The following is a 17,212-nucleotide window of genomic DNA, read 5'->3' as shown; positions in this document are numbered from 1 at the left end:
AATGTTATTTAAATTCTACTCTCATGTGTAAATGTGGTTGCTATTCAGACAGGTGTATTGCTTTATACACGTTCACCAAATACCGTTATTTTGCTAAGACCATTATAAGCTTATTCTAAGAAAAATAGCTTAAAGATATATGAAACAAAAAAACAATTATTTTGTGATTCAGACAGAACAAACAATTGAAAAAAAGTTTCCAATTTACTTCTATTATCAAATTTACTTCGTTCCTATGATATTCTGTGTTGAAGAGATACCTAGGTATGCATCTGATGCACTACATGGTGTGAAATAGCGTTGCCATCTAGGTCTATTGCAAATGGATAATATTCTTGTAAAACTGCTGCCATATAGAAATAGGCTGGCTCCTAAGCATATGTGCCTGCTTTTCATCAAAAGATACCAAGAGAACAAAAAATGATAATATAAGTAAATTAGTTGTTTAAAATTTCATGCTCTATCTAAATCGCGAAAGAAAAAAATGTGGGTTTCATAGCCCTTTAAAGTAATTAATACATGATTGTATCTTATGCATTTTGTGTTTTCTTTGGGATATTTTCCGTCTTACCACATTTTTTTCCCTAGCTTTTTAATGTTTTTTTGTTTTTATTTTTTTCCAGTGTCCCCCGGGTATGAAACAGCAGGTTCTGGTTTTCTACACAAAACTTTTAGGAAGAATCAAGCAGCCTCTTCTTCCTCATATTAACGTGCACAGACCAGTCCAGGTACAAAATACTGTAGGAAACTGTTCTTACACTTCAATCACTTTGCCTCATTAGCATTGATTGGCTGCCAGACATCTCCTTGCTCTGGGGTATCTGATTGTGTGAAAAAATATTTGTTAGTTTTATATAGAACCAATACAGCTGTGCTCATAAGTTTACAAACCCTGGCAGAATTTATAATTTCTTGGCCATTTTTCAGAGAATATGAATGATAACACAAAACCTTTTCTTTCACTCATGGTTAGTGTTTGGCTGAAGCCATTTATTATCAATCAACTGTGTTTACTCTTTTTAAATCATAATGACAACAGAAACTACCCCAGTTCTTAATACCGTGTATTGCCCCCTTTAACATCAATAACAGCTTGAAGTCTTTTGTGATATTTGTGGATGAGGCTCTTTATCTTCTCAGATTGTAAAGCTGCCCATTCTTCCTGGCAAAAAGCCTCCAGTTCCTTTAAATTCTTGGGCTGTCTTGCATGAACTGCACGTTTGAGATCTCCGCAGAGGGGCTCAATGATATTGAGGTCAGGAGACTGAGATGGTCACTCCAGAACCTTCACTTTATTCTGCTGTAGCCAATGACAGGTTGACATGGCCTTGTGTTTAGGATCATTGTCATGTTGGAATGTCCAAGTACGTCCCATGCGCAGCTTCCGGGCTGATGAATGCATATTTTCCTCCAGTATTTTTTGATAACATACTGCATTCATCTTGCCATCAATTCTGGCTAAATTTCCTGTGCCTTTGTAGCTCACACATCCCCAAAACATCAGCGATCCACCTCCGTGTTTCACAGTAGGAATGGTGTACCTTTAATCATAGGCCTTGTTGACTCCTCTCCAAATGTAGCGTTTATGGTTGTGGCCAAAAAGCTAAATTTTGGTCTCATCACTCCAAATGACTTTGTGCCAGAAGGTTTGAGGCTTGTATTTGTGCTGTTTGGCGTATTGTAAGCGGGATACTTTGTGTCATTTGCGTAGTAATGGCTTTCTTCTGGCGACTCGACCATGCAGCCCATCTTTCTTCAAGTGGCTCCTTATGGTGCATCTTGAAACAGCCACACCACATTTTCAGAGAGTCCTGTATTTCACCTGAAGTTATTTGTGGGTTTTTCTTTGCATCCCAAACAATTTTCCTGGCAGTTGTGGCTGAAATTTTACTTGGTCTACCTGACCGTGGTTTGGTTTCAACAGAACCCCTCATTTTCCACTTCTTGATTAGAGTTTGAACACTGCTGATTAACATTCTCAATTCCTTGGATATCTTTTTATATCCCTGTCCTATTTTATACAGTTCAAGTACCTTTTCCCGCAGATCCTTTGACAATGCTTTTGCTTTCCTCATGAATCCATAAACGTCAGTGCAGCACTGGATGAAAGATGCAAGGGTCTGTCAGGAGTCCAGAAACTCATTGACCTTTTATACACACACACTAATTACAAGCAAACAGATCACAGGGGAGGATGGTTACCTTTAATAGTCATTCAAACCCCTTTGTGTCAACTTGTGTGCTTGTTATCAGGCCAAAATCACCAGGGTACGTAAACTTTTGATCAGGGTCATTTGGGTAGTTTCTTTAAAAAGAGTAAACACGGTTGATTGATAATAAATGGCTTCAGCCAAACACTAACCATGAGTGAAAGAAAAGTTTTTGTGTTATCATTCATATTCTCTGAAAAATGGCCAAGAAATCATAAATTCTGCCAGGGTATGTAAACTTATGAGCACAACTGTTTATGCTACATAGTGAGGGTCTTACAGCCGCATTCCCGTTTTTATTTTATAGGTATTTCTGAGCAAAGGATGATACATAGTAAAGCAAAATCTCTTGTCAGAGTGTCAGGGGAACATTTCAGAATTAATTAACACTTTATTTAGCACATTACGTGAACAGGTTACATTTACAAATTACATTAACACATTAGCGTTTAATGAAGTCAAGTGATATAGAGATTGAGGCGTTTAGCTTTGTATGTTATTGATATCCTGAAATGTAATCACAGAGCAGTTACCTAGCCTTGGATAGTGGTGTAGCTACGTAGCTTCCCCTGTATAGCGGTGACATATGCATTGCATTGATATTTGTGCTTCAGTTTAATATATCCATAGTGAAAAAAATATATATATTTGTTTGTGTGTGTATGTATGTATGTGTGTATATATATATATATATATATAACATAATTTATGTAAGAACTTACCTGATAAATTCATTTCTTTCATATTAGCAAGAGTCCATGAGCTAGTGACGTATGGGATATACATTCCTACCAGGAGGGGCAAAGTTTCCCAAACCTCAAAATGCCTACAAATACACCCCTCACCACACCCACAATTCAGTTTAACGAATAGCCAAGAAGTGGGGTGATAAAAAAGTGCAAAAGCATATAAAATAAGGAATTGGAATAATTGTGCTTTATACAAAATCATAACCACCACAAAAAAGGGCGGGCCTCATGGACTCTTGCTAATATGAAAGAAATGAATTTATCAGGTAAGTTCTTACATAAATTATGTTTTCTTTCATGTAATTAGCAAGAGTCCATGAGCTAGTGACGTATGGGATAATGACTACCCAAGATGTGGATCTTTCCACACAAGAGTCACTAGAGAGGGAGGGATAAAATAAAGACAGCCAATTCCTGCTGAAAATAATCCACACCCAAAATAAAGTTTAACGAAAAACATAAGCAGAAGATTCAAACTGAAACCGCTGCCTGAAGTACTTTTCTACCAAAAACTGCTTCAGAAGAAGAAAATACATCAAAATGGTAGAATTTAGTAAAAGTATGCAAAGAGGACCAAGTTGCTGCTTTGCAGATCTGGTCAACCGAAGCTTCATTCCTAAACGCCCAGGAAGTAGAAACTGACCTAGTAGAATGAGCTGTAATTCTCTGAGGCGGAGTTTTACCCGACTCAACATAGGCAAGATAAATTAAAGATTTCAACCAAGATGCCAAAGAAATGGCAGAAGCTTTCTGGCCTTTTCTAGAACCGGAAAAGATAACAAATAGACTAGAAGTCTTACGAAAAGATTTCGTAGCTTCAACATAATATTTCAAAGCTCTAACAACATCCAAAGAATGCAACGATTTCTCCTTAGAATTCTTAGGATTAGGACATAATGAAGGAACCACAATTTCTCTACTAATGTTGTTGGAATTCACAACTTTAGGTAAAAATTCAAAAGAAGTTCGCAACACCGCCTTATCCTGATGAAAAAATCAGAAAAGGAGACTCACAAGAAAGAGCAGATAATTCAGAAACTCTTCTGGCAGAAGAGATGGCCAAAAGGAACAAAACTTTCCAAGAAAGTAATTTAATGTCCAATGAATGCATAGGTTCAAACGGAGGAGCTTGAAGAGCTCCCAGAACCAAATTCAAACTCCAAGGAGGAGAAATTGACTTAATGACAGGTTTTATACGAACCAAAGCTTGTACAAAACAATGAATATCAGGAAGAATAGCAATCTTTCTGTGAAAAAGAACAGAAAGAGCAGAGATTTGTCCTTTCAAAGAACTTGTGGACAAACCCTTATCTAAACCATCCTGAAGGAACTGTAAAATTCTCGGTATTCTAAAAGAATGCCAGGAAAAATGATGAGAAAGACACCAAGAAATATAAGTCTTCCAGACTCTATAATATATCTCTCGAGATACAGATTTACGAGCCTGTAACATAGTATTAATCACAGAGTCAGAGAAACCTCTTTGACCAAGAATCAAGCGTTCAATCTCCATACCTTTAAATTTAAGGATTTCAGATCCTGATGGAAAAAAGGACCTTGTGACAGAAGGTCTGGTCTTAACGGAAGAGTGCACGGTTGGCAAGAGGCCATCCGGACAAGATCCGCATACCAAAACCTGTGAGGCCATGCCGGAGCTACCAGCAGAACAAACGAGCATTCCTTCAGAATCTTGGAGATTACTCTTGGAAGAAGAACTAGAGGCGGAAAGATATAGGCAGGATGATACTTCCAAGGAAGTGATAATGCATCCACTGCCTCCGCCTGAGGATCCCGGGATCTGGACAGATACCTGGGAAGTTTCTTGTTTAGATGGGACGCCATCAGATCTATTTCTGGAAGTTCCCACATTTGAACAATCTGAAGAAATACCTCTGGGTGAAGAGACCATTCGCCCGGATGCAACGTTTGGCGACTGAGATAATCCGCTTCCCAATTGTCTACACCTGGGATATGAACCGCAGAGATTAGACAGGAGCTGGATTCCGCCCAAACCAAAATTCGAGATACTTCTTTCATAGCCAGAGGACTGTGAGTCCCTCCTTGATGATTGATGTATGCCACAGTTGTGACATTGTCTGTCTGAAAACAAATGAACGATTCTCTCTTCAGAAGAGGCCAAAACTGAAGAGCTCTGAAAATTGCACGGAGTTCCAAAATATTGATCGGTAATCTCACCTCCTGAGATTCCCAAACTCCTTGTGCAGTCAGAGATCCCCACACAGCTCCCCAACCTGTGAGACTTGCATCTGTTGAAATTACAGTCCAGGTCGGAAGCACAAAAGAAGCCCCCTGAATTAAACGATGGTGATCTGTCCACCATGTTAGAGAGTGTCGAACAATCGGTTTTAAAGATATTAATTGAGATATCTTCGTGTAATCCTTGCACCATTGCTTCAGCATACAGAGCTGAAGAGGTCACATGTGAAAACGAGCAAAGGGGATCGCGTCCGATGCAGCAGTCATAAGACCTAGAATTTCCATGCATAAGGCTACCGAAGGGAATGATTGTGACTGAAGGTTTTGACAAGCTGTAATCAACTTTAGACGTCTCTTGTCTGTTAAAGACAGAGTCATGGACACTGAATCCATCTGGAAACCCAGAAAGGTTACCCTTGTCTGAGGAATCAAAGAACTTTTTGGTAAATTGATCCTCCAACCATGATCTTGAAGAAACAACACAAGTCGATTCGTATGAGATTCTGCTAAATGTAAAGACTGAGCAAGTACCAAGATATCGTCCAAATAAGGAAATACCACAATACCCTGTTCTTTGATTACAGACAGCAGGGCACCGAGAACCTTTGTAAAAATTCTTGGAGCTGTAGCTAGGCCAAACGGCAGAGCCACAAACTGGTAATGCTTGTCCAGAAACGAGAATCTCAGGAACTGATAATGATCTGGATGAATCGGAATATGCAGATATGCATCCTGTAAATCTATTGTGGACATATAATTCCCTTGCTGAACAAAAGGTAAGATAGTCCTTACAGTTACCATCTTGAACGTTGGTATCCTTACATAACGATTCAATATTTTTAGATCCAGAACTGGTCTGAAAGAATTCTCCTTCTTTGGTACAATGAAGAGATTTGAATAAAACCCCATCCCCTGTTCCGGAACTGGAACTGGCATAATTACTCCAGTCAACTCTAGATCTGAAACACATTTCAGAAATGCTTGAGCTTTTACTGGATTTACTGGGACACGGGAAAGAAAAAATCTCTTTGCAGGAGGTCTCAACTTGAAACCAATTCTGTACCCTTCTGAAACAATGCTCTGAATCCAAAGATTGTGAACAGAATTGATCCAAATTTCCTTGAAAAAACGTAACCTGCCCCCTACCAGCTGAGCTGGAATGAGGGCCGCACCTTCATGTGGACTTAGAAGCAGGCTTTGCCTTTCTAGCTGGCTTGGATTTATTCCAGACTGGAGATGGTCTCCAAACTGAAACTGCTCCTGAGGATGAAGGATCAGGCTTTTGTTCTTTGTTGAAACGAAAGGAACGAAAACGATTATTAGCCCTGTTTTTACCTTTAGATTTTTTATCCTGTGGTAAAAAAGTTCCTTTCCCACCAGTAACAGTTGAAATAATGGAATCCAACTGAGAACCAAATAATTTGTTACCCTGGAAAGAAATGGAAAGTAAAGTTGATTTAGAAGCCATATCAGCATTCCAAGTTTTAAGCCATAAAGCTCTTCTAGCTAAAATAGCTAGAGACATAAACCTGACATCAACTCTGATAATATCAAAAATGGCATCACAGATAAAATTATTAGCATGCTGAAGAAGAATAATAATATCATGAGAATCACGATGTGTTACTTGTTGCGCTAAAGTTTCCAACCAAAAAGTTGAAGCTGCAGCAACATCAGCCAAAGATATAGCAGGTCTAAGAAGATTACCTGAACACAGATAAGCTTTTCTTAGAAAGGACTCAATTTTCCTATCTAGAGGATCCTTAAACGAAGTACCATCTGACGTAGGAATAGTAGTACGTTTAGCAAGGGTAGAAATAGCCCCATCAACTTTAGGGATCTTGTCCCAAAATTCTAATCTGTCAGACGGCACAGGATATAATTGCTTAAAACGTTTAGAAGGAGTAAATGAATTACCCAAATTATCCCATTCTTTGGAAATTACTGCAGAAATAGCATTAGGAACAGGAAAAACTTCTGGAATAACCACAGGAGCTTTAAATACCTTATCTAAACGTTTAGAATTAGTATCAAGAGGACCAGAATCCTCTATTTCTAAAGCAATTAGTACTTCTTTAAGTAAAGAATGAATAAATTCCATTTTAAATAAATATGAAGATTTATCAGCATCAACCTCTGAGACAGAATCCTCTGAACCAGAGGAATCATCAGAATCAGAATGATGATGTTCAGTTAAAAATTCATCTGTAGGGAGAGAAGTTTTAAAAGATTTTTTACGTTGACTAGAAGGAGAAATAACAGACATAGCCTTCTTTATGGATTCAGAAACAAAATCTCTTATATTATCAGGAACATTCTGCACCTTAGATGTTGAAGGAACTGCAACAGGCAATGGTACTTTACTAAAGGAAATATTATCTGCTTTAACAAGTTTGTCATGACAATCAATACAAACAACAGCTGGAGGAATAGCTACCAAAAGTTTACAGCAGATACACTTAGCTTTGGTAGATTCAGCACTTGACATGGATTTTCCTGTAGTATCTTCTGACTCAGATGCAACATGAGACATCTTGCAATATGTAAGAGAAAAAACAACATATATATAAAGCAAAATTGATCAAATTCCTTAAATGACAGTTTCAGGAATGGGAAAAAATGCCAAAGAACAAGCTTCTAGCAACCAGAAGCAATAAAAAATGAGACTTAAATAATGTGGAGACAAAAGTGACGCCCATATTTTTTGCGCCAAATAAGAACGCCCACATTATTTGGCGCCTAAATGCTTTTTGGCGCCAAAAATGACGCCACATCCGGAACGCCGACATTTTTGGCGCAAAATAACGTCAAAAAAATGACGCAACTTCCGGCGACACGTATGACGCCGGAAACGGAAATAGAATTTTTGCGCCAAAAAAGTCTGCGCCAAGAATGACGCAATAAAATGAAGCATTTTCAGCCCCCGCGAGCCTAACAGCACACAGGGAAAAAGTCAAATTTTAAGGTAAGAAAAAATGTTAAATAAAAATGCATTATCCCAAATATGAAACTGACTGTCTGAAAATAAGGAAAGTTGAACATTCTGAGTCAAGGCAAATAAATGTTTGAATACATATATTTAGAACTTTATAAACAAAGTGCCCAACCATGGCTAGGAGTGTCACAGAAAATAAGACTTACTTACCCCAGGACACTCATCTACAAGTAGTAGAAAGCCAAACCAGTACTGAAACGAGAATCAGCAGAGGTAATGGTATATATAAGAGTATATCGTCGATCTGAAAAGGGAGGTAAGAGATGAATCTCTACGACCGATAACAGAGAACCTATGAAATAGACCCCTTAGAAGGAGATCACTGCATTCAAATAGGCAATACTCTCCTCACATCCCTCTGACATTCACTGCACGCTGAGAGGAAAACCGGGCTCCAACCTGCTGCGGAGCGCATATCAACGTAGAATCTAGCACAAACTTACTTCACCACCTCCATCGGAGGCAAAGTTTGTAAAAACTGAATTGTGGGTGTGGTGAGGGGTGTATTTGTAGGCATTTTGAGGTTTGGGAAACTTTGCCCCTCCTGGTAGGAATGTATATCCCATACGTCACTAGCTCATGGACTCTTGCTAATTACATGAAAGAAATATATATATATATATATATATATATATATATATATACAGTATATATATATATATATATATATATATATACAGTATATATATATATATATATATATATATATATATATATATATAGACACAGTGTATATATATATATATATAGTGTGTGTATATATGTGTGTGTGTGTGTGTATATATATATATATATATATATATATAGTGTGTGTGTGTATATATGTATGTGTGTGTGTGTGTATATATATATATATATATATATATATATATATATTTATTTATTAACTAGGCGATAAGCCTGCCCAGAGGGCAGTTTATTTGAAGAAAAAATACAAACCTCCAAGCTAATGTAAAAAAAAAAACAAAAAAAAAAAAAACATGTAAAATTACAGAAAAAAGTACACAGCTATCCAAAATAAAAAATTTAAACCTGAACTAATACCCCTATAGAAATAAAAAATCCCCCCCAAATAAAAACACCTCCTAATCTAGTAGAAAAGGTTGTATAATAAAATACAAAATATAACACTGTAAGAGCTAGAATATATACAGAAATACAGTAATAAACCTCTATAATAATACAATAGGAAGAATATTTTATAATACAATTAAAAGATTATTTTTTAAAAACCGTGTTCAATGTGAAAAGTCCATAAATATATCCACAAGCGTGACACTAAAACAACAAGTCCGATGTTTGCAAATGTCCAATACTCACTTCAATTTAATGGATAAATCTATACAGTCCTGCAGCTCCTCTTAATAAGGGTGATACCGATGAACCCAGAGAATAAAGATCTATACAAAAAAAGGAGAGAAGCGCGGACAAGATTCAAGTTTAGGATACTAGTTTAATCACACAGCACACTTGATATTACAAACTCACAGGATAACAGATTAAAAGAGCACATCGACTTCCAGAGGTCAAGTGTTCCACAATCTGGATTCAATCAGATATATACATCCACAAGCAGTTCTGCCATGGGTCTGAGAGCAGCACGATTCCCGTGTAGATAATCCAAAGGTGTTAACCGGTGAATTACTTTGCCGCCGACCACTCAAAGCAACTCCGCTGCAGATATGAGTGAAAAAGCAGCGTTAAGGCTCTTTTTCACTACCGCTGGTATTAGGAGTCTTGCAGGTTTAGGGGCACCGCACATTTTTGGCCTTAACGCAGCGTAATTACCGCATCTTTCAAAAAGTCCTTTTTCAATGGGACTTCTTTTGCGCCGGTATTACGAGTCTGCCTGGGAGGCCAAAAAGTGAGCGGTACACCCTATACCGCCAAGATCGATACCGTAAACTGAAAGTCAATAGTTATCAGTTTTGCGCTACAAAAATGTAGCATAAAACTCATAACTAAAGTGCTAAAAAGTACACTAACACCCTTAAACTACCTATTAACCCCTAAACCGAGGCCCACCCGCATCGCAAATAATAAAATAAAATTATTAACCCCTAATCTGCCGCTCCGGACATCGCCGCCACTAGAATAAACATATTAACCCCTAAACCGCCACACTCCCGCATCGTAAACACTATTTAAAGATTATTAACCCCTAATCTGCCACCCCTATCTTAGTTTTTTTCAGTTAGGATTTTATTTTGGGGGGTTGGTTGTGTGGATTGTGGGTTTTACTGTTGGGGGGTTGTTTGTATATTTTTTTTTTTTACAGGTAAAAGAGCTGATTTCTTTGGGGCAATGCCCCACAAAAGGCCCTTTTAAGGGCTATTGGCAGCTTAGTTTAGGCTAGGTTTTTTTTTTATTTGGATAGGGCTATTAGATTAGGTGTAATTAGTTTAAATATCTGATAATTACTTTTTTTATTTTGTGTAATTTAGTATGTTTTTTTTTTGTAATTTAGGTAATTGTATTAATGTAATTGATTTAATTGCAGTGTAAGGTTAGGTGTTAGTGTAAGGCAGGTTAGGTTTTATTTTACAGGTAAATTTGTATTTATTTTAGCTAGGTAGTTAGTAAATAGTTAATAACTATTTAGTAACTTTTCTACCTAGTTAAAATAAATACAAACTTGCCTATAAAATAAAAATAAACCCTAAGCTAGATACAATGTAACTATTAGTTATATTGTAGCTAGCTTAGGGTTTATTTTACAGGTAAGTAGTTAGTTTTAAATAGGAATTATTTAGGTAATGATAGTAGGTTTTATTTAGATTTATTTTAATTATATTTAAGTTAGGGGGTGTTAGGGTTAGACTTAGGTTTAGGGGTTAATAAATTTAGTATAGTGGTGGCGATGTTGGGGGCGGCAGATTAGGGGTTAATAAATGTAGGTGGCGGCGATGTTAGGGGCGGCAGATTAGGGGTTAATATTTAACTAGTGTTTGTGATGTGGGAGTGCGACGGTTTAGCGTTTAATATGTTTATTATAGTGGCGGCGATGTCCGGAGCGGCAGATTAGGGGTTAAGTATAATGTAGGTTTTGGCGATGTCGGGGACGGCAGACTAGGGGTTAATAAGTGTAAGATTAGGGGTGTTTAGACTCGGGGTTCATGTTAGGGTGTTAGGTGTAAACATAAATTTAGTTTTTTCCATAGGAATCAATGGGGCTGCGTTACGGAGCTTTACGCTGCTTTTTTGCAGGTGTTAGACTTTTTTTCAGCCGGCTCTCCCCATTGATGTATATGGGGAAATCGTGCACGAGCACGTAAAACCAGCTCACCGCGGGCTTTCAGCAGCGCTGGTATTGGAGTGCGGTATGGAGCTCAATTTTGCTTTACGCTCACTTCTTGCCTGATAACGCCGGGTTTTTGTAAACCTGTAATACCAGCGCATAGTCACAAATCACCTAATTTAATATAAACTACCCAAATGACTCCTCCTATTATTTCTGGGTTGCACATAAGGAGTAGTTGTAAACTAATAGTGTCCTTAAAAAGGGAAAAGTAAACGTCTGTAGACGTCCTTTAGGCTACGGACATAACCATAAAACACAATACCATGTGCAGGAGTTCATCGGAGTGAAGCAGCTCGTGCTGTCTGCAAACCAATTGCGGACCAACTAATCGATAATGAAATTCGTTGACAACTATTTTCATAATTGATTATTATCGATTATATTGATTAGTTGTTGCAGCTCTAATTTTATAGTTTGTATGTGCTCTGCTTTTATAGGGGCTTCTCAGTTTGCTAAACTTACGTACTGAGCAGAAACTATAACCGCACTTAGTTGCGTTTTATTTAATGACAATAACGTGTTTATTGGTCTAATACCAAATCCTTATGTTCCCCATGTCTTTGCCACAGAAACTAATAAGACTTTGTGGAGAGGTTTTGGCAAACCCAACAGAAAATGAAGAAATCCAGTTCTTGTGCATTGTGTGTTCAAAGCTGAAGCAGGATCCATATTTGGTCAACTTCTTTCTGGAGGTGAATAACGTTTATCTGCACAAAACGGCCCCTGTATGTTGCTGTACACACGGAGCATTTCCTTTACTCTGCCAGCTCATGAATACATTTATGTAATTGCAACTATTTACTAAAGCATTAGCATGAGCACATATAGATAAGTGCACTATAGCATCTCCACATAATGTGAGTAGCCTTTATCATGTGCTCCTGTTTAACCGGGCCATTTCCTGTAAACTGTGTTCTTTTTAGTGTGCACTTACATAATGCTTCAGCCGGGGATTTCATTATGGCTGTGTTGTTACACTAATCCAGTAAATTATTGTAGAAAGTGTTAAAGTATCCTAGGACCAAAAGGCAGCCCTGTAATGTGTTTAATCTGTCCCGCCCTTCTGTGATTAATGTCATTCTATGTGTATCTGTAATTGGACTCAAAGGGACAGCAACACATTTTAATTACAAGTTTTTTATGCAGTCCTACATTAAAGGGGCATGAAACCCATGTTTTTTCTTTCACAATTCAGATAGAGCACGTCATTTTAAACAACTTTCCAATTTACCTCTATTATCAAATTGTTTTTGTTCTCTTGGTATCCCTTGATGAAAATCAGGAAGGTAAGCTCAGGAGCGTGCACGTGTCTGCAGCACTATATGGCAGCAGTTTTATTACACATTAGCAAGAGCACTAGATGGCAGCAGTTTTATTACACATTATCAAGACCACTAGATGGCAGCAGTTTTATTACACATTAGCAAGACCACTAGATGGCAGCAGTTTTATTACACATTAGCAAGAGCACTAGATGGCAGCAGTTTTATTACACATTAGCAAGAGCACTAGATGGCAGCAGTTTTATTACACATTAGCAAGAGCACTAGATGGCAGCAGTTTTATTACACATTAGCAAGAGCACTAGATGGCAGCAGTTTTATTACACATTAGCAAGAGCACTAGATGGCAGCAGTTTTATTACACATTAGCAAGAGCACTAGATGGCAGCAGTTCTATTACACATTAGCAAGACCACTAGATGGCAGCAGTTTTATTACACATTAGCAAGACCACTAGATGGCAGCAGTTTTATTACACATTAGCAAGAGCACTAGATGGCAGCAGTTTTATTACACATTAGCAAGAGCACTAGATGGCAGCAGTTCTATTACACATTAGCAAGAGCACTAGATGGCAGCAGTTTTATTACACATTAGCAAGACCACTAGATGGCAGCAGTTTTATTACACATTAGCAAGACCACTAGATGGCAGCAGTTTTATTGCACATTAGCAAGAGCACTAGATGGCAGCAGTTTTATTACACATTAGCAAGAGCACTAGATGGCAGCAGTTTTATTATACATTAGCAAGAGCACTAGATGGCAGCAGTTTTATTACACATTAGCAAGAGCACTAGATGGCAGCAGTTTTATTATACATTAGCAAGAGCACTAGATGGCAGCAGTTTTATTACACGTTAGCAAGAGCACTAGATGGCAGCAGTTTTATTACACATTAGCAAGAGCACTAGATGGCAGCAGTTTTATTACACATTAGCAAGAGCACTAGATGGCAGCAGTTTTATTACACATTAGCAAGAGCACTAGATAGCAGCAGTTTTTATTACACATTAGCAAGAGCACTAGATGGCAGCAGTTTTATTACACATTAGCAAGAGCACTAGATGGCAGCAGTTTTATTACACATTAGCAAGAGCACTTGATGGCAGCACTATTCCTTCCACATAATTCTCCAGGCATGTTCACGTTACCTCCCAAGGAAACTCTTCAACAAAGAATACCATGAGTAAAAAAGCAACTTTGATAATAGAAGTAAATTGGAAAGTTTACAAATGTTCTGTCAATCACAACATTTTTGGGGGGTGTCATGTTCCTTTAACATATTATTTGATTGTGAAAATGCTTTGAATATATTAACATCTTGTTTGCTGCCACTGTCCTTTTGTAAGCTAATCCTTATCTGATCCCCAGATGAGGGCAATTAGGGGCAGATATACCCTAATGTTGGTCCCTAATGTTGGTAAAAGGAGGAACGTTTTCACACTTGACTAATAGAAGAATATATTGCAAGACAGCAGAAAAGATAAGCAGTTACAAGTTGTTTTAGACCCCCTTTAAAGGGACATAAAAATCAACAGTGTGTTGGTGCTAGACCTACAGGATTATTTTGTTAGATTATCCTAGGTTCCACACAGCCTTGTTTGGAAGTCTCTTTTATTGGCTGTTTTTATTTCTTTTTCTCTAATTGCCCTCAGCTGGGGAAACATAAGGGGCAGCTTAAGTAAACACATGGAGGCGCCTATTGCTTTATAGAAATTTTAGGGAGCTTAGAAAACCAACATTTTTCAGTGTTAAATTACAGGAACTTTTTTTAATGGATATTTTTAAAATGAACCGCTTAACATTCCATGCTGTTGTAACAGCGCTACAGCGCTGGGCTTTAACAACCTCCTTTTTTTGGTGTCCTGCACCCTCCTCCTTTTGTTTAATGGGAAATTGTACTGGGGGGGGGGGACGTGCCTAGCATCGTAGGCAGTCTCCTGTGATCCAATCCCGGCCTTTAAATCATATGATCGCATTTTTCAAGCAAGTGTTTACATCACAACTTTGTTCCAATGGTAAACACTTGCCCTGGGCATGAAGGGGTTAACTGAATTGATCAGGAAGCAACAAATTAGAGTTTCACCCCTTATTTAGAAATTTACAACTGATTTAACAGTATTAATTATCATAATATGCAAAGATGGGTCCTTTAATTATAGACATTAAAGGGACACTTTGTAATATAAAATGTTTAATTATATATAGTACAAAAAGTTGCAATATACATTCATAATTTATTTTACCTTTTTTACCTTTAACTTTGATTTTAGTCTGAAAATTAGTCTTTCAGTTTGAGAATTGGAAGTGCACGTCAGGCTTCACAAACATATCCTTGCTAAATATCTGTCCCTAATTGGCTTAAGCAGAAATTATATACTGTCAAACAATTTATATTTTATTAACAAAATGACAGTGTTTGGTTCTGTCTACTTCAGTAATAAGTCCAGATTGGCTCCTCCAAATAGTCAAGTAATGGGGGCATTTGGCTATTGAAAAACAAATGCAGCAAACAGTGTTAATACATTCAAAGCTTTTCAAACTCACCTAGTAGACTACAGAAAAAATCTTGTATTTACACGGTGTTTCCTGTTGCTTTAGTTTACATTTATCTATATTACTCCTTGCAGAACAAGTCAAAAGTATCAACAGGATCTTCCAACAACTTTGTCAGTCATCCTGGAGGTAGCCAGGGAGAAATTCTTAATAATGACACTGGTCAGGCCCCTCCTCCTGGCGAGGCATTGAACACCCCTGTAATAGAGGGGAGCCCCTGCGTGAGCTCACTGCAGTCTGCTGATCTTGCCACATCTTCAGAAGATCAGAATGCGTCTGCACCACCAGAAGCCGCTGCCAATCATACGCACCAGGATTATAATTTAGTGAACTCTCTACTGAACCTCACAAAAAGTCCGGTGAGTTTGGTTTTCCCCTTTTTTGTAAAATTAAAATAACTGATCATTAAAATAGAGCTTTATCTGATTATATTGTGTACTGTGAATCAGGGCCACCCTTAGGCAAGACAAATCTGTGGGGCCCCGCAGCCCAGTGTCCTTATTCCATCCTCATGTAAGCCCATCCCCCTTATATGGCCCACCCTTGTCCCAACATCCAGTGTTACCTATATACAGAATAACACTATATATTATACCTCTTGATACCATAAACTTAATACAGGATGGACATGGCACCTTATACGCTCATCCCTGACATTGCGGGGCCGTGGGTATGTGCCCTTGTCGCCCTGCCCAAATAAATTATTTATAGGCATTGTCTATCTAAAGAAAAATGTAAACCTGATATACAATGCAGACTTTCCTTGTTTTTACCTTCCCAGTACTAGTTTATCTGTTTTGTTTCTCAGGACGGCCGTGTTGCTGTAAAAGCTTGTGAGGGGCTTATGCTTCTTGTAAGTTTGCCAGAGCCAGCAGCTGCCAAGTGCCTAACACAGAACACCTGTTTGTGCGAACTTCTGACGAATAGACTGGCGTCCCTGTACCGTGCTCTGCCCCAGTCTATTGACCCTCTGGATATAGAAACTGTGGAAGCCATTAACTGGGGGTAATTAGCAATTCACTGTTAATATATTTTCCTCTATAGTGATTACTGTTTTATCTTAAAGGGACCCAAGCTTGTGACAGCTATTGCAGGACATAACAGTGATGCAGGTTGAGAAAGTTGTCCATCCAAATAGAGGTCGTACCTCCCTCTCTTTAGACTACAACTAGAATCCACTTACTATAATATGCCTTTGGAGATCTTTGGCACCATATTTTGTTTCTGAGCACTGCAGGCAACCAGCAATAGCTGTCCACACCCTGTAAACAAGGGCCACAGCTGATGCCAAAATATTATTCACTGATAAATTAGAAAGAAAGAAAAAAGCTGTATAAGAATTAACCCTTGCTATTACTATTTTTTTATAAAAATCATTCAATTTTTAAAGTATGGTGTCCCTTTAAATGAAAAGACAATGTGTTTGTTTTTTTACTCACAGGACTGATTAACAAATTTTAGTTACAAAGATAGTGTTCCAACAAAACACTTTATTCAGAAGTTTACTTTTTAACTACAGTTACTATATCAAACCATATCCCTTGTCACTGGGGCACTATACTGACAAAATTACTTTATATAGTTTTAAAGAGCACATCAGAACCAGATGATTTTTCTAATTCTACACCACAAAGTGATAACAATTCCATATGAGAAATTTGTAGACTGTCTCTACTCTCGACGTGCTTCAGTTTAAAATATATCTCCCAAATACTCTGCCTATATTTTATTTATTTTGGGTAATACTTTTGCTTAAAGATGAATTTAAGTAATTTTAAGATTTCTGCTTCTATTTCAACATAAAATAAATCCTATTTATGCTGCATCAATAACTAAACTGTTACACAGAGTGAAAATTCTCAGTTTATTAAAATAGTATTCGCCCCAATACCTATTTAA

The 17,212-nt window shown here is 37.7% G+C and overlaps 1 protein-coding gene across 1 annotated transcript in view; it reads left to right on the top strand.

The window, feature by feature from the left end:
* The window catches only part of FHIP2A (FHF complex subunit HOOK interacting protein 2A), a 53,141-nt gene that overhangs the window by 17,051 nt on the left and 18,878 nt on the right, over positions 1 to 17,212 (top strand). The window contains exons 4-7 of the mRNA XM_053692691.1: positions 624 to 728; positions 12,042 to 12,164; positions 15,388 to 15,672; positions 16,122 to 16,318. Coding sequence (XP_053548666.1) covers positions 624 to 728; positions 12,042 to 12,164; positions 15,388 to 15,672; positions 16,122 to 16,318 — 710 coding nt within the window. The remainder of the gene's footprint in view (positions 1 to 623; positions 729 to 12,041; positions 12,165 to 15,387; positions 15,673 to 16,121; positions 16,319 to 17,212) is intronic.

The sequence above is a fragment of the Bombina bombina genome, chromosome 9 (genome assembly GCF_027579735.1).
Source record: "Bombina bombina isolate aBomBom1 chromosome 9, aBomBom1.pri, whole genome shotgun sequence".
Lineage (NCBI taxonomy): Eukaryota > Metazoa > Chordata > Amphibia > Anura > Bombinatoridae > Bombina > Bombina bombina.
Note: the sequence above shows the minus strand (reverse complement) of the source record. Positions and strands in the feature narration are given on the sequence as shown.